At 43.6% G+C, this 17,391-nt stretch overlaps 1 protein-coding gene across 13 annotated transcripts in view; it reads left to right on the top strand.

The window, feature by feature from the left end:
- FGFR2 (fibroblast growth factor receptor 2) overlaps positions 1-17,391 on the top strand; it is a 107,979-nt gene that overhangs the window by 43,890 nt on the left and 46,698 nt on the right. For 8 of the 13 annotated variants that reach the window (XM_035329965.1, XM_035329966.1, XM_035329971.1 and 5 more), the window contains exons 3-6: positions 2,628-2,894; positions 3,575-3,649; positions 10,233-10,402; positions 16,961-17,084. In XM_035329965.1, the coding sequence (XP_035185856.1) occupies positions 2,628-2,894; positions 3,575-3,649; positions 10,233-10,402; positions 16,961-17,084 (636 nt within the window). The remainder of the gene's footprint in view (positions 1-2,627; positions 2,895-3,574; positions 3,650-10,232; positions 10,403-16,960; positions 17,085-17,391) is intronic. The other 5 variants (XM_035329976.1, XM_035329975.1, XM_035329974.1 and 2 more) reach the window with 2 other exon arrangements.

The raw sequence follows: 17,391 nt of genomic DNA, 5'->3' as shown, positions 1-17,391 counted from the left end.
AATGCTCACCTGAAAGAGCTCACTATTTCCAAACATGACTTCATTATTTCATGACAACACTTAGCGCTGGATCTTCCCTGATTCTCCAAAGAGAAAGAAATGCGGGAGAATAATGTTTACCAAACTCTAATGCCTGCTTAACTTATTTTTTTTTTTTTTTTTTTTTTTTTTTTTTTTTTTTTGGTTTGCATGTAATTTTCCTTTTAAAGCTGCATTTGAGTTTGGATTTGGATTTGTGTTGAAAGAGTAAGCCTGGGTTTAGTAATTTAAAAAGAGATGAAGTCAAGGGTGGTAGGTAGAAAATAGTTTTCGTTGTGACTGTATGGGAAGAAGAGCAAACTTCACAGGAGGCTGCTCTAACCTGTGCGAGCACCCTACAAGTGTCCTGGGGCTGCTCAGCAAAGCCTTTAAAGCACCTGAAGGAGGGCCGAGCTATCTTCACCCATGGTGGCTTTTAAAAAGTTTAAACAAAGACATTTTAAAAGACTCCTGTACATTGTTGGCACAGTGTAAACTCTGTAAAAGAAATGTACTTTGCAGGCAGAGTGCTTGCAAAGAAGTCTTATAAACTTCTGAGTAAATTAGCAAGCAGGTTTCAGCTCCTTTGTTTTTTTTAACTTTAATCTGACAGTGGAATATGAATTAAAATATTCTCCAGCATACTCGTTACTGATATGAAATATATATGGCAACAGGCTGTGCTCCTGCTGGAAAGGAGATTTTGAGCAGCACAGTGTGGTTCTCAGTAAAACACCTGCACCGCAGATCTGTGGATTCCTGACTGCATCGGCGAGGCTCAGCGAGTTTGTAAAACGTGTAAAGCTGTGTTGTAGCTTGTCCTGGGCTTCGAGATGGAATTTTGCACTCCAGAAAACATAGAGACCCTGTTATAAAATCTAAATCTGAGCAGCATTATAGTTTCCACCAATGGTCCTGCTCAGGTTTTGATTAAAGGGCTCTCCTGGCCACCGTCTGGGTGCGATGTGTGCCAGGTCTGTCTGACAAAACTCGCTTGGTGTAGGGAAGGAGGCTTGAGAAGCTTTGCTGGCTTTGTAGGGGCACATCCCTGGATCTGTTCTCTCTTTGCTTTGGGGAAGCTACCTCTGAGCTCCTTGAAATTATGTGGTTCCCAAATGAGTGGGAGGAGAAATTGGGCTCCCTGGTTTCAAATGCAGCAAACTTGAAGAACAGCAAAATATTTAGATGCCCAAGTGTTCCATTTGGTGGCCGCTGCTGGTTTGGACAGCTTCAGCATGACCAGACTCTCACCTAAAGGCTACCCCAGACATGATATTTGTTTCAGTCTTCTGTTGGAGGTGTGATGCAAGGAACAAGCACGCTGAGGAGGGACGTGGCTTTCCAGGTTCGGTATTCTTAGAAGCAAGGGTGGGCACCAAGGAGTCGCCTATTTTAGTGTTCCCTCAGCCTCTGGATGACATACAGAAAGCGGTGTGTTTTATTTTTATGTGCACACATGGGTGCACAGCTGGTGTCTGTGGCAGGTCTTGTGTGGGGGTGAGAGCTGGGCAGCAGCTGGCTGGGTGATGTGACCCTCCCCAGGAGCAAACAAAGCATGTTCCTGCTTCTCTCCTCTATTTACTTTTCATGCCAGCCTTGGAGAGGGAAGGAAGATATTGGGAGAGGGCTGTTGTGGTTTTAAGGAGAAACCAGCGAAAAAAGCAGTCCTTATGTGTGGCACAGCCTGGCTGCTTCATGGGGGTTGCTTGGGGGGGTCCCTCCACCCCATACCAAGCCATCCCTTTGCCCTATGGGGATGATGAAGCTGTAGTAACTACAGGCAGATGTCATTTTCCAAGGACCTTTTTTTTTTTTTTCTGGAAAAAGACTGTGGTTTGACATACTTCCTGACACTTGGTTACAAAGGGGACCTGATGGATGAGCCATTTCATTCTGAACGTCTGGTACACAATGCCTCTGAAAGCTTCATTTGTGTTCCCGGGCCTCTGCTGTGCTGCTCAGGAGAGGCTGTGAAGTAAGAGGAAAAAAAATAAAGGAAAAAGTTACTGTCGCTTGGAGCAGAGTTGGCAGTGCACAAGGCAAATGTAGAGGCTTTGGAAAAGGTGCAGGGAGAAAAATAAAGGACATCGTATATGCTGTGTATAGAACCTCTTGTTTACGGGCTCAGTGAGGGTTTGTGTGTTTTTTGGCTATCCTTTTCTTCTAAAACAGCTCTTTCCAAGTTTAAGAAAACCCTATATCTACAGTCAGATGAGGGAAGATAAATATTGAATTTCAGACACAGATGCTGTGATATAGAACTGAATTTGCTTATTGAACTCTTCCTGCCTCCTCCAAGCTCCCCAGGGCTGGCTCACTGTGGCTGGCGGGACGAGTTGTGACTTTGTGTGGCACAAGGGACGGGACATGACCAGAAACTGTTCAAAGGAGAATGAGCTTTCTGTGGGGTTAACCTTTTGAAAATAAAGCCTATCTATACCTGCATGCGGTTCAGTTTTACAAGACAGGTTTCTGGACTAATCTGGATGAAACATTTTATTTAACATAACTTGATTGCTGTGGATAAAAAGGGCCGTCACTGACTTGTGTTGGAAATTCTCTCCTTTCCCTCTTTCTTCTTTTTTCCTCCTTTCCTTCCACCTTCGCAGAGCCGCCAACCAAATACCAAATCTCTCAGCCAGATGTACACTCAGCACTTCCAGGAGAACCACTTGAGTTGCGCTGTCAATTGAAAGACGCCGTCATGATCAGTTGGACTAAGGATGGGGTCCCTTTGGGGCCTGACAATAGGACAGTGATTATTGGGGAGTACTTACAGATTAAGGATGCTTCACCCAGAGATTCGGGCCTCTATGCTTGCACTGCTGTTAGGACCCTAGACAGTGATACTCTGTACTTCATTGTAAATGTTACAGGTGAGTGAGCTAAACGTAGGTTTTGCATGTAGAAGCCGTAAAATGTGATGTAAAGACACGTTGTGATATAACTTGAAACAAACTCAGCTAAACCCACTGTGCCCAGCTGGATCTGTAGTTGTGGTATTTTGGGTATTTTCCCCTTTGTCCCGATTCTGAAGTGGCATCAGTTTGTATATACCCCTTCTGTTTAATGGGGTCTAATGCTACTGCTGAGTAGCCCCCTGACTCTGTGCCGCTGTGGACAGGATTAAATGATGGTCACTGTGGTGATGATGATGATAAAGCCACTAAAATGAATGCCAGCTTTCTTCCCTCCATCAGAAGAGGAAGAGGGGTGTCCTACATCCTTTTACACTGCTTTAACTTTAGAGACAAATTACTCTAGAGTCACTCAGTTTTGGTCAGCTGAATGTCTTAAGGAAGAATAAAGACTTTTCAGTAGAAAGATTTTTTGGAATGAAGCTCTCTTTTGAAGCTTTGTAGCATTTAAGGATTATTAGCTAGTTTGGTTAGAATTTTATAAGAATAACATATATTTATGCATTTTCTTTTACTATAGCACCTGCACAACTAACATGACATCTGTTCTCCTTGATAGATAAACTAAGATGTAGCATATTGGTTTATTTGTCTGTAAAATACGCCGTTTTAAAGACTTGGTTATTTTTAATGTGCAGATGCTCTTTCCTCTGGGGACGATGAAGATGACAATGATGGGTCTGAAGACTTTGTGAATGACAGCAACCAGATGAGTAAGTAACAGCAAACTGCCGGAGGTGACTAGCAAGACCCACGTGGAAAATAACGTCCAGTTGCTTGCTCTCCTGCCTTCAGAGCTTCTCGATTGTTAACTGCATGTGCTATCAAGTAGCGGTATCTTTGTCCTTTCCTGTTTTCCGTTTCACATTGTTCGTAACTTGGAAAAGAAAAGAAAAAATAAACTAATATTCTTCTAAACTGTTTTTCTGGTCTGTACTTTCTGTCTCCCTTCTTGCTAGCATTTCTGAAGTTTCCTATCTTCATAAATAGAAGTTCAGTCTTTGTCTGTTTTAGCTGATCTTTTAGAAATCTGACTTTCCCTTTTCCTGAACCTGGACTGAAATCTAACAGAAGAAACACAGATCCAACTCACTTTGTTAAAGGGTAGTATGAAAACCTTAAAAATTAAGTTGCACTGAGGCAAATCTCTCAGTCTTTAACCTAAGCAGAAATTTCACTGGGGAGGATGGATTTGGAGACAATGGGATTCTTTTGTCTATAAAGGACCTGAAGGTTTGTCACAAATAAAGCAATCCAGCACTAAAAATACATTTAATGTTACTTACGCATGATGAAAATGGGCTAAAAGAGTCTTAAACCTAGCTGGATGTTAAACTAAATCCCTTTGGAGAACTTAGAAAGCTATTAATAGGCTCTAAATGGAACAGTCACTAAGGAAAAAGAGAAAAGAAAAGTAAAATTCATATTGGTTCCTCATGCCCCCGTGCACTATTGCAAAATCCCCTTGGTTGGCTGATCGTTTGCTGTTGCTCGTGCTTTGGAAAGTCGATAACGTGAACACAGAAATCCTTCGTTAGAGATGTCAGCTGGCTGCAGAGGGCAGGAGCCAGGCAGTGTGTTTGCTCCTCAGCCAGGTAGCGATCGGCAGCAATCCTCAGGACTTGAGCCACTTGTTTGGATGATGTAGCACGAGCCTCGTTTCAGCCACCCTAGTTAGTTACTGTTGTATATGACTGCCCCTGCTCTGAAGCTGTGAAACATTAGATGCTCTTTAAAATGATAGAAGTAGTTAGCTGCCGGCGTGGCCCCGCCATCTGTTAGTGTGATTAACCCAGCCCGATTCACAGGTGCAGCCTGAAGTGGCTGAGATTAAGCAGCTGGAGGCTGCTCGGACAAAGGAATGCGGTGGCAGAGATAATTGGCGAGTTTGGAAAAGGGACATTGCTTTTAAAAGGAGTTGTATAGGCAAAACTCTCCAAGCCCAGGCAACGTCAGTGTTCTCCTGAAAAGGGTTCATGGATTCATTCCGTATAGGAAACATCCCTGTATCTGTTAGCTTCAGAGTTTTGTTGGTGCTTGTCAGAAAAGGGCTTGCGATATTTTTGGTGTGCGAGGGAATACTGCTGTGCTTCCAAGCCATGCTAATGGAGATGAACTGTGAGCAAATGGATTTTAAAGTGCATATAGTGAGAGAAAAAAGGTGAGGACCTGATTTCAAGGCAACTGCTGTGTAACATCATGGTAACTTCCTTGCCTTTTGCTGAATGGGGAGAACTATCCTGCAGTATCTTCTGTAACACCGGTTGTGTTCTCGTAATACGAGCATCATTTCAAGCTACAGTTAATCCATCTGTAGTCAGGAGCTGGTGAAAAGCCTTTGACCACCTCTGTTTGTCGGGGATGGGCTGTGTGCTTTAACAGAGGTCAGGCACACTTTCCCTGTTCAGAATGAAAGATGCCTCTGAAGCATGCATGTTCAAACATCTCAGGTGGTGGTAAACGTGCAAAAAACCCTTGTACTGTAGAATCAAGGAAGCAAGTCCTGCTGAGAGTGCCTATCAATAAGGTGTCCACAGGTTCTGGCTCTCCCTGCAGGCTGCAGATGGGCGCATGGCCTGGCACCACCGACCTTCTGGGGGCTGAGCTCTCAGCAGTGAGAGCGGGGGCCAGAGAAAGGGTTGTGGTACCACAACCCTGCAAACAGTCTGTTTTCAATGAAAACTTGCATCGCTGTAACTCAGCTGGATTAATACAACTTTGCTGAAAGATGGTTGTGATTTGGCAAGATCAGAGCTGCGTGGTAGTTTGGGGTGGGACTCGGTTTGGTGCCTTTGCAAGCTGCCGGAGCTTGTGAGCCCGGTATCTCGTAAGCCTTCCCACCAGTATTCCTGGCTGTTCCCCTTCTTGGTTTTATGTCGCGCCCAGAAGGTCAGATCTAATTCAGGAACTGAACTTCAGGACAGTTTGAAAAGTGAAGGCGGAGGAGTGGTCTAGGTCCATCCTGAGAGTGCTGCGGGGCGGCAGTGGTGTGAAGTGGTCAAAGGCCCCCTGACCACCTTCCTGGGCAGAGCCTGGGGACCTCAGGGTCCCACCAGTCCCTGGTTGCTACTCTTTGAGAGAAGAGCTCGTTGAGTGTTTCCTGAATCATGGTTTGAGCATCGCAGATCTAAAACCGTTTAACTGATAATTTGCATGCAAATTACAGCTGTGATCATTAAGGATAAGCGGTGGAAATTGGCCTGGTTATGCCTTCAGTGGTGGAAACAAAAGGCCATAGTCTTCAAAGGTTGTTGCTTTTTGATGAAACAATTCTGATAAAGTCCAGCTGTCTTGGCATGTTAATTATGATGTGATGAGGCAGGAAACGGCTGTAGTGCCTTCCACAGGAAACTGAACCTTGGCATTCCCATTCCTGCGTATTTAAAACCAAAGCAAACCTTTTAGAGCTGTTTTATTTACAAGTGGAACTATTCTTTTAAGCTTTTTTTATTTGCTTTGCCTCCATTACAAACACGTTTTCCAAGGCCAAGGTTTTCAAAGGCAGGCAGAGGGAACCGAAGAGGAAATCTAGGCTGCTTTTCAAGGCTGCCCCAAAAATAAAAGTGCTCCTGAAGGATGGAGGCTGGAGGTGGCTCAGCAGCCGCCTGCTCCTGGGAGGCAAGGGCGTTTGCACGTACACGTGCCCGTTCAGCCCGTGTGTGTTTTTAAGTAAAAGGCATGCACAGAAGACTTCACTCTGTGTTTGGTGTCCTCCTAGCTTGACAGAGATTTCAGCTGTCTGAAAAAAACAACGTGCTAGATTTGTTCCAGACTGCATCCTGAATAGCTTTTTATTACTTCCAGCTTTTGTTGGAGTGATTAGTGCTTGTGGGGAAGGTGTAGGGTTGGTTCCCCTGCAAAACAGGCCTCTCTCTCCCCAGAATGGCTTTGTTGGTAACTCAGTTTTTACCTTCATTGCCCTAAAGAGGTACCTTAGCTTGGTGCTGGAGGATCACCTCTACGGATGTTGACCTGGGGCTTCCTTTTACAAAGCTAAGGCCTGGCCATTGTCAGTTCCTGCTGGTGGCAGTGAAAGCTTTGTTGGTACTTGTTGCCTCATCGTCATCATGACCTGACTTTAAGGATGCTGTTATCCTGGCTCTCTGTGCTCGGTGCTGGCAAGGCAACAGCTGTCCTTGATGCTGCACTTAGGCTGAGGTGCTCAGACCAACAGGAATTTTCTAGAGAGTAGCCCTGAAGATGCTGCTATTCTGTCTTGAACTCTGCTCAGGCGACTGGAAGCTTTATGGATTCTTTTTTTTTTTTTTTTCCTTATCACTCTTTAAACAGTTTCTTCTGGGCCAAGCAATGGTAAATTGGCCCTGAGAACAAAAAGTATCTAAATGTAATCCACATGCTGTGCTTTTCATGCCTTGATTTCAGAAAGGATAAAACAAAGTTCAAATTCATCAAATCCTGCAGAGTGGAAACCCACTCAAGGGAGCAGCAAAAATTGGATGCTGCCTAGAAGTGGTTTTTAATTAAAGGTCAAATACAATTGTACTGAAAACCTTGGGGTGGCATGGGCTGGTCATTTCAGGTGCGCTGACGTGCTCAAGGTGCTCGTCAGGCAGGCTTGGGTTTGGCTACTCCTGTATTTCTTTGTATTAGATATGTTAAGGAAAAAAATAATAATCAGGGAATCCTGAAGTGAAGTGGTCCCCTGGGCTGCCTAATTTCAATTTCACAAGCAGGAGATTTGCCTGATTAGATGTAATGCATTTGCAGTGGAGCGCGGTGCGGGTCAGCAGGATATTTTCTTCCCTAATGAGAGCTCGAAAAGCCGTCAGGAATTCCCACCCCTTCCCCTGCTGCTCCCCACCGCTGTGCCGGGCTTGGCCCCGACGTTAGTGGGAACTTTTACCAGGGGTGCTGCCACCCTTCACCCGTCCCATAGGCAAAGGGGGGATGGAGATGGTCTGTGAGGGGTCGGCAGTGGTCGGTGTGTGCTGGTAAACTGCATTTATTCTTCATTTTAGCAAATCGGGGTGGTTTTGCCCTCAAGAGAAATAAAAGCAGAAAAGGTGGTTTTAGGTTTTGAGAAGTTAATCTGTGAGGAGAAATGGCATGTGTTACGAAAGGGGTGTGAGTGTTAGGGTTTGCAGATATTGCTGCCAGTGCGTGTTGCTGCTACCCGGTGAAAAATGGCAGGGTATCCTGAAGCACTTACAGGCCGTGGTTTTGACATGTGATGTCCGCATGTTTTTCCTCAGAGTTCCCCTGTAATTCAGGAACATTACTGGACCTGCTGATGTGAGCTTTGTGCAAGCTTTCCAAGCACAGTCCTTCCTCTCAGCCCAGAGTTTCCCTCCCCTTTCTCTGTGTCTGTTCCTCTTCATTCCTGCCTGCCTTCCCAGCCTTTTCTCTGCTCCCATGGAGCGAAGTGATTCCTCTCTGTGTGTTTCTTGTATACAAGGATTACCTGGGCACTTCTTTACATGACCTTTTTTAAAGGGCGTGGGGGTTGTTGGACAAAGGATTACATGCCAGACAACTGGAGCATGAGCATACTTCATTGCAAACTAGTACTTGTGTAAAATATTTGTATAAAGACCTGGCTGCGTGGAGCAGCCTGGTAGTGGGAGCTGCTTGGTGGTGGCCAGATCCTGACCAACTCGCATGCCCTGGTCCTGGGCTGTGCTCTGCTGGGAGCTTCCCGCGGAGCTGGGCGCCGTGTCTTTCTTGTGCTGGGCTCTCAGAGACGCCAGTATAACCAGTTTGGGATGGTTGATGACCTGACCTGCCTCAGCTGGCTTTGTGGACACCATGGGTAGGCCCAGTATTGGTCCTGTGACATGTTTTTAGAGAAAATATCCTTGTAATGTATCAGTAGGAACCTGTAATTGCCTTCACCTGGTACAGACCTAATGTAATTTGGTCTTTGCGTGTAGTTGGTAATTCCTTTGGTTGGCTTTGTTTAAAGCCTTCTGTTGTTTTAATGCGATCCTGGTTTTAGCAAATAGCATTAACAGTGAATTTCCTTGCATCTCTAATTCACTTTAGTCCATGTAACAATTTCTTAGCGCGGTAGTTAAATTTCCAATAGTTACCTGATTTTCTGTTTTGATTACATGCACAAATTTGCTTTGCTTTTCTACTTCATTAATTTTAACACTAAGTGCTACTTTGGGCAAAAAAAAAAATCGCTTATCGTTCTTAGCATCATTTTAAGGCTTGCTTTTGGAATGTTTTCTTTATACAGAGAGAGATGCTGTTAAAGGATTTATTCCTGTATTTTCTATCCAGCTGTATTTTTGTTTAGGGAGGAGGGTGGCAGGATTTCTGAGTTTGCACTGATTGTAAGAACGGCAATAAATATTTGAGGAGCGGAAGAGTTTATTTATAGTGGAGTGTAAGGCTGCTAATGAAGGAAATGAAACAGGGCTGAGAGAAATGGAGTTATTTTGCTGGACCCCTCTAGTCCTAAAAATTCCGTGGTAATCTGATTTGCTTCAGGAAAATGCCATTGTAGAAGGAATTAATGTTTCCTAGTATTAAGCAGATCTTGAATATTTAACTTTTTTCAGCTGTTATGGGGATACAACCAAAGCAATGTCAGGAAGGCACCATGCAATGTAGCCAAAGTGGTGTGTGGCTCCAGAGTATGGGGACATCTTGGATATTTTGAGTAAAAACTTATTGGGTAAAAGGAGATGGGCAGATATGTATTTTCATGTGCTGTATTGACAAAAACAACAAAATCAGTTGCTGAGTTTTGCTCATCCATGCTTTCTGGTTTGGTTTTCTCCTCATTGGTTAAGACTTCAGAAGTATATTCTCTTTGGAAATATATTTTAATGGCTTCTCACCAGCACATTTAGCTTTGCAATGTTGGTCTGTAAGCTTTAGCAGGCTCCTAGGCAGGTGGGTGTGCTTAACCCCCTTCAAACTCGTGGGGAGAGGATTAAGGCTGAAGCTTCAGATAGGTCTTCAGCCTTTGTCCCTCTTCAAAATGGGTTGAAGAATTCCAAGTTTGCTAAGTGCTTGCAGTAACTCAAGCCTCTCTGATCAGTGGGGTCTGATGAAAACTGCCTTACTCGACATCCACAAAACAAAGGATATCTGTGGTTAATTACTGGAATTTTGTCATAAATTATCCACTCCAGGCTGCAGACTGAGCTGTTTGCAAAATTCTGGTCAACACTTGCAGCATCTGATTTCCAGTCCTGTGCTCTTCCTAAAGCATTCTGTCCCCACTAAAACTAGTGCGGACAGCTCTTCCTGTCTGTGGAAGGGGCTGGAAAGGGAGCTCGGGTGCTGAGCACTGACATTTCTGCACGCTTCTCCTTCCAACAGGGGCACCCTATTGGACTCATACGGACAAAATGGAGAAAAGGTTACACGCAGTGCCAGCGGCCAACACTGTCAAGTTCCGTTGCCCAGCCATGGGAAACCCAACACCAACCATGCGATGGCTGAAAAATGGGAAAGAATTTAAACAAGAACATCGTATTGGTGGCTATAAGGTAAGATCTCGTTATCTTATTTTGCAATTTCTGTTCTTGACCAAGGCTTGAATAAGAAATCAAAAAAAAACTTGCTGAAGTCAACAGAAAATCTTTTTAAATGGGCTTGGATCAAATTTAGAAGCAAAAAAGTAATTGTTTTCTTCTGGGGAAGGGTGGGTGGTTTCTTTGGCTGTTAGTGAGCTTTGACTTTTTTTTTTTTTTTTTTCTTAAATTCAATACCAGTTCAGCTAAGGATTATTTAGAAAGACTTATTTGGAAAACTAAAGACTGACACTGCAAAACACAGTAAGATTTAAAGGCTTTACTCCATTTGTTTTCAGCTGCATTGTTAAAACCATGACTATCTGCAGTGGTGATTATAGGCAGTTTAATAACGGAAGGGTCGGAAGTCAAAAGTTATTATTTTCTATAGAGTTTATGGTCTGTGAAACTGAAATGGGAAGCAGAATTTGAGGGAAAGTAACAGCAATTACTTACCAGGGTTTGTTTGAATTTTAAATAGCTTCAGATTAGACGCTTCATTCGAAGTTGGTGGTTACTGATTAAGAGAGAGGTTTGGGGAGGCCAGCTCGTTTTCTGGCTTACTGCACGGACCTTTAACCTCCAGGTATCTGCCTAGGGCAGGTCAGAAGTCAGAACTGGGTTATCTTATCCCCGGAATGGCAGTGCATGGCTTTGGATGGCAGATTGCTGTTCATACGTTCCTCTCGCCATCCTGCCCTGGATTTCTGAGCTACCTGGATCTCTTCTGGGAGCTTTCCATCCATGGCTCCCTCATGCCCCTGGTGCCCTGATGGAGCGAACATGGATGTTGCTTCGTGTGCTGTTGACTCAGATCCTGCTTAGTACAAAAAAATATGTTTTCCAGTGCAGAGGAGGACAAGCCATACCCTCCTTTCCTCTCTAACTAGATTTACTGTAGAAAGTGTCAATTTTTCCAACATTTGTGTTAGCAGAGAACGAAGCCCAGAAAATCTCCCCGCGTGAACACTAATTATCTAAGTAGACTTTTCCATCTGTTTGCTTACACCATAAATTGCTGTTGCTTATGAGTGTACACCTGGCAGCACCTTCTGCCTTTCATAATGCTATGGAGTGTTAACGAATTGGCTACAACTCGGTGGTTTTCACCTTTCTCACAGTGCTTATTTAAAAAAAAAAAAAAGCCAATTAAAAAAACCCCTTAATCCTGTCTTGGAAAATAATAGTAACTGTTTCAGTGCTGACTGGGACATTGTTCGCACTCTTTACGTCTCGTGAAGGGGAAATGCAGATATTACTCTTGAAAACCGTGAAGGAAAATCAGAGTCTCGCAAGACAGGACGGAGATACCTGATCGCTCTCTGGTTTGGGAGACTGATCTGTAGTGGGGTAAACCTGCCACCACTGCTAGCCTGTGCGAGGCACCTGGGTGAGCTCATGCAGACTCTGCTATAGACACACACAAAGTGGCACAAATTAAATTTTGGTTTTGTATATGAAATGTGTACAATTTCCTAGCTATGTATGTGCTCTGGGAAGAAACAACAGATGCCAATTTTCAAAGCCAGCTGGATAAGTGAAGTATAGACCTATAATTCTAAATCATAAAACTTCTTACATCTCTTTAGAGGAAAAAAAAGGGGGTGGGGGGGGTGCATAGCTGTGGATTTTAGGCTTTTTTTGTTGCTTGTAAATGTATCACATTCAAAATGATGCGGAAGCATTTACTTACCATTGTCATTCTGCTTACTAAACCGAAGTATGTTCCAGATTCAGTTGGTGTTTTGAATACCTGCATTTTTAAGCTGGAAATATTTTTTTTTTTCAATGGATGTCCATTAAAGAATGAGGTCTCCAGAGCTTCTAGAGGCTGTGTCCTCTGTTTGTTGGAGGGGCTGTATCAGGTCTCTGCTTCCACAAAATTATTGTGGAATGGGGAGAATTGTATTTTCTTGACAACTGCAAACCACCAAACATGCAGTGAAGGAATCCTCAGAAAGGAGTGAGTCTTCCTGTCTTGGCCTATGTTCAGCCAGCTGTAATGGCAACCCACGATAATTCTTGCACGCCAGCTTGTCCTGAGTGTAGGCATTGCAACGTGGAGAGCACGTAGATCTTCATACACAAAATACTTGGAGTAGAAGGGCTGGAACCAAGGCTGGCCATACCTGCCATTACTGGTTGACCTAACACTGTCAGTTCCTTTCGGAAGAGATGGTCGTGACTTTAAGAACAAAGAAAGGGAAGGAAAATGTGAAGTTTTCCAGTAATCCTCCAGCCACCTCTCTCCTGCTGCTAGGAAATCTCTTCTTTGTGTGCTCGTTATCGCAATCAGATAGTGGCCTGTAGCACTTTGTCCCTCTGACTGGGGAATGTCTTGAGTCAATTTACATTCAGGCAGGCTAGCACAAGGGCGTATGCGCTGGCCAAGATAGCTCCCAGAGTGAAATTCCTCCGCTCTGACTAATTCTGGGTGGTGAAATTCAAAATCAAACCTTTTTTGATTTTTCAAGGCATATCTGAAGTTCCCACAGCGAGGAGAAGAGGAATGGTTATTGAATTTCTAAACCCTTATTAGACTTGTTTTATGCTTTCTCAAAAGTGATGATAATTCTTGCTTGTGTTTTAAGGCATTTTATGATTTCTTAGGGTGAATACTCTACACCATTTATGTGAGACCACAGCAGCCTTCACTTTTGTGTACACCACCCAGAAAGCAAATGTACTTGTGTCAGTGGCTGCTGTTTAAGTATTAACAGGTGTGTGTTTTCACATATGTGTTTTGATAAGCTTCATCACTGCAGTGGTCTCTTACACATTTAAATTCAGTCGGGTAAATACAGAGAAAATGAAGAAAGGTGGCTCGACAGCAACTGCAGAAACCTGGGGCTTTGTGTGGATGTTGTGCACTTGTTCTCTTTGCCTGAGCAGTACCAGCTTACCTGAAGTGTGCTGATTTTTGTGGGGAATCGGATTTTGGTTTCTGACTTTTTTTTTCATAAATTCATTTTAAATTGACCCATTTGTACCTTTTTTTTTGGCTAAATGACAATTTTTCATCATATATTTTTTATATGATACTCCAAAAGCCAAGTTTTTCTATGAGATTTTCCTTGCCCTTTTACGTTTAGTTTCTAGTTTGGGTTTGCTCACTGCCAAGCTATATCTGAAGGATACAGTCGTATATATTTGATATTGATGATTTAGTTTAAAAATTAAATTGTTTGGAGAGACAGTCTGGAAGGTTTGGTTAAAAAAAATTTGTGGAGGAAATTGCCCAAAAGAGCATCTCAGTAATTTGCTAGAAGTGTCAATACATGGTCAGGCAAAACCCATACTGAGATTATATTTACCGTTCTAACGCTTTTGTGGAGAAAGTGCCCTCTTGGGGAGTGGGGTTAAGTACTGTGAAGCACGGATGCAACATGGAAATGGTATTGCAGAGCAGAACGTTTAAAAAAAAAAAGGCAGTGCAAAAACAGTTATTAAACTATGGCAACGAAGCGTTTGAAGGGTCAAGCTATGATTCACGATACTTGGAACGCAGTTGTTCCCCGAATTTTGCCCTATTTAAAGAAAAGGCCATGACAAATTGGAAGGGATACTCTGAAGGCTATGTGATGGGCTGTGTGGGTATTCTCAGGGGTCTTGCACAAACTCAATAGCAGGGCTTCAGGAAACAAAATAGCAGAAATAACAGGATAATAACTGGCAAAGGCTTAGTCAGGTTGGAGAACTGGAGACGTTTTCTTAAACTGACAAATCCCTGGCTGTGGGCACTTGTCCTTTCCTGGAGCCCATCTGCCTGGTTAGGATGCTTCCACTTTAAGTGATTTGTTGCTGTTCTCATGTGTGTTTCTTTTTTTTTCTTCTCCCCTTTCTAGTGGATTAATTCTCATAAACTCCCCAGTACGTTCTGCCTTCCAGACTAGCTCATGTCATCTTTCTAAATGGACCCAGCTGCTATTACCCAGGGAAAGTTATTAGGGAATATTAAGAGAGCTGCAGGATTGACATCTTCACCAGGAGGGCTTTAACCTGCCTTCCCAAAGAGAGTACCTCGTAGGAACCTCTAGGCTCTGCAACTTCAGGCACAGGGTTCTTTTGGTTTGCTTTTCCCAAAAGACCATCCCTGTTGCAGTTCATCCAGATGCAGAAAGCAGGGTCTGGGCGCTGTTGAGGCACTGCTTTGAAACGAGCTTTTACGTGACCTGGTGTGGTTTCGGTGATGGTTTTCAGTAATGGCACCGACGAGATCCTTTGCTGGGGTTAGGTGGTTAGGGCTGGTTATTCTAAAAGGCCCCGTTAACACAGTCTGCGTGGTCACAGTGTCTCATACGGGGTGGCTGCAGGGACGTGGCAGGATCGTAGCGTGCCTTGGAACGAGGGGCTCAGTCTGGGAGCCGTCAGCAGGGGAAGCTGCCGTCATCCCCGGCAAAGGCGCCTTCAGCTGGGCTCCGCAGTTGTAACCAGAAAGCACCAAGCCAACAAGCTGAATCTAGTTGAATCCAGATTCGTGACATAAATCCAGTTGTGTGACGATGTGTCATAAATGCTTTGGGCCTTCGCAGCAGTTGTTTAGCTTAAACTAAAGAGGCTTAAGCTGTTGTTTTATTATGAAGATACTATCTCTTTCTCGTTGGAGTTGCAAGAAGGGAAATGACACAATAGTTTTTAACGTTGCCATCCAGTATTCCCACTTGTGGCTGTAAGTTATGTTTTCTTATTGAATGCCACACCATTTCTTGTGTTTTCCTATCAGTTGTTTACTTAAAAAAGTGCAACAAACACTAGCTTTTCTGGATCTGTGTTCAGTTCTTCCTGTTTTGCAATCAAATACGTCAAAAAAATGCTCTGATTCTGAATTTATACATTCGTAATTTGTGATGGCAAAAAGTGCAGGTAACTTCGACTAAGTCTCTGCCAAAACAGCTCATACAGTAAAATACTGAATATAAATAGCTGTTGGATTTCTAATTTGCCGGTGTTTTAGGATAGTAGTTATTCCTAACCAAATGCTGTCTTTGAGTGTTGCTTAGTAGAATAAGGAGATAATAGAATAGTATTGATAAGCTCTAGCTTTATAAACTTATTTCTGAGCTCCTGATGCTGTGAAAAAAACCAATGTATTCGTCTGATGCATACCACCAAAAGGGGGAGCTGGGGAGAGGGACTCTTAAGGTTGAGCTGGAGATTTTGGGGTCCTCTTGTCGCACATTTCTGTGACATTTGGTCAGCATCCATGCCCTTTACCTACTGCTGGGGGTTCAAACACGTTTTCTTTGTTTTTCAAAGCCCACATGGGCAATCGTTAGCTAGCAGGAGACCCTTAGAGAGGGCTCTTCTCAGCTTTGGGCTGAAGGCGTTTTTACTCCAGCAGGTGTGAGGGCTGCTGGCAGCGTGGCTGCAGCCCTAGCAGCCTGTTCCTGCTGGAGGAAGACCTGTACAATAGGCGAGCACGAAGCAGGGTTTCAAAGCTGTGGTTGTAATGATCTTTCAAGAACGTGTAGTTACTGGAAGTGTCACTATATGGTCAATAAATTTTTCTGGTATACGGCACTGAATTACTACTTTCCATTGGGATGATTAAAATTACTGTACCAGACTGTATTTTATTCCATTTGCTAAAACATGTACTTCGCAGCTTAAAAGCTGTACATTACAGCGACATGATGTTAAGATTTTTGAGCACTTTGTCAAAAATGTAATGCTGAAACAAGGGATTAATGGATAGCCAGCAAGAGGTCATTCTGGGAGCCAATTTATGATGCAGAGAATATATATGTGTACTGGATGACTCTATATCCTTCCAGTATTGGGCCGGATCCTATTTTCTGTGAGACCGCTGCCAACGCTCCTTTTGAGTTCAAATGGGAAAGGAATCAGCACCTTTAATACATTGTGTCCGAGAAGGATTGTATGAAATGAGCGTATATCCTTATATTCTCTTTCAGTGAGGGTTTCCTTCAAGCATTTTTCAGGAGGCCTTCATTTCTCTCAGCCCTGTAGCAGTAAGAGATGTGGCCCCTCTGTTTCTCTGGGAGGGAACCCAGGCATTGCCCCTCTGTATTTTGTTTCTCCAAAATGCGGGCTGTGTAATTGAGCTATTAGAGCACAAAGCAGACTGGGATGTTAGGGGATCGTATCCATCCCATATTGCTTGTGGGTAGTTAATATTACCAGATGATTGTTTGGAGACAGATGAGAAATACCTGGAGGGTGTGAATTCACATTGGAGTGGATTGAGAGGTAAGCCTGGTACGACGACTGCTGCTAATTGGTGCCATTGTCGTAAGCCTGGTAGGACTGGATGTGTGCTGAAGCCTGAAGTGCTCAAATTAGGGACGAGGTGTGTTTATAATGGGGAACATGAAAACTGCTGTACCTGTGCTGTACCTGATCAGGCATAAATAAAACATTTAAATGTCGGGAACTGTTAAACAAGCACCAAAGAGACTAATTTTAAACATGGACTACAAAAGATGAATTCATTTGTGAAAATAGTTATTTTAGAGGGTGGGATGGGGATGCTGTGCTAGGGAAGATCTCAGTTTCTGTCTGCAACCCCACCAGGTCCGCAACCAGCACTGGAGTCTCATCATGGAGAGTGTAGTCCCGTCCGACAAAGGAAATTATACGTGCATCGTGGAAAACCAGTACGGCTCCATCAATCACACGTACCACCTTGACGTTGTCGGTAAGTAACCTTCTGTCCAACGCGTGGGGATGCTTTCAATTAATGGCTGATTTCTGTATGAAAACATTTAGAACTAAGCTGATACGTTTTGTGTCAATTTTGAAGATGATTTGATGGTAGTCTGAAGTTAGGAATCCACTGCATACCAATTCCTGCGTAACTTAATGTATTCATTTGTCTCATTCGTGTCTGCACGACTAATCTGCCCATACCTAGGCAAAGCTGTAATATCTCTGTGTGCAAGTAAGCTCTTGTTAATTGCTTGTTGCTGTGATACACCTAAAAGCTTACCATGAAGAACAAATAG

The sequence above is a fragment of the Oxyura jamaicensis genome, chromosome 6, assembly GCF_011077185.1.
Source record: "Oxyura jamaicensis isolate SHBP4307 breed ruddy duck chromosome 6, BPBGC_Ojam_1.0, whole genome shotgun sequence".
Classification (NCBI taxonomy): domain Eukaryota; kingdom Metazoa; phylum Chordata; class Aves; order Anseriformes; family Anatidae; genus Oxyura; species Oxyura jamaicensis.
The sequence above is the reverse complement of the archived record's forward strand: the minus strand, read 5'-3'. Positions and strand labels throughout refer to the sequence as shown.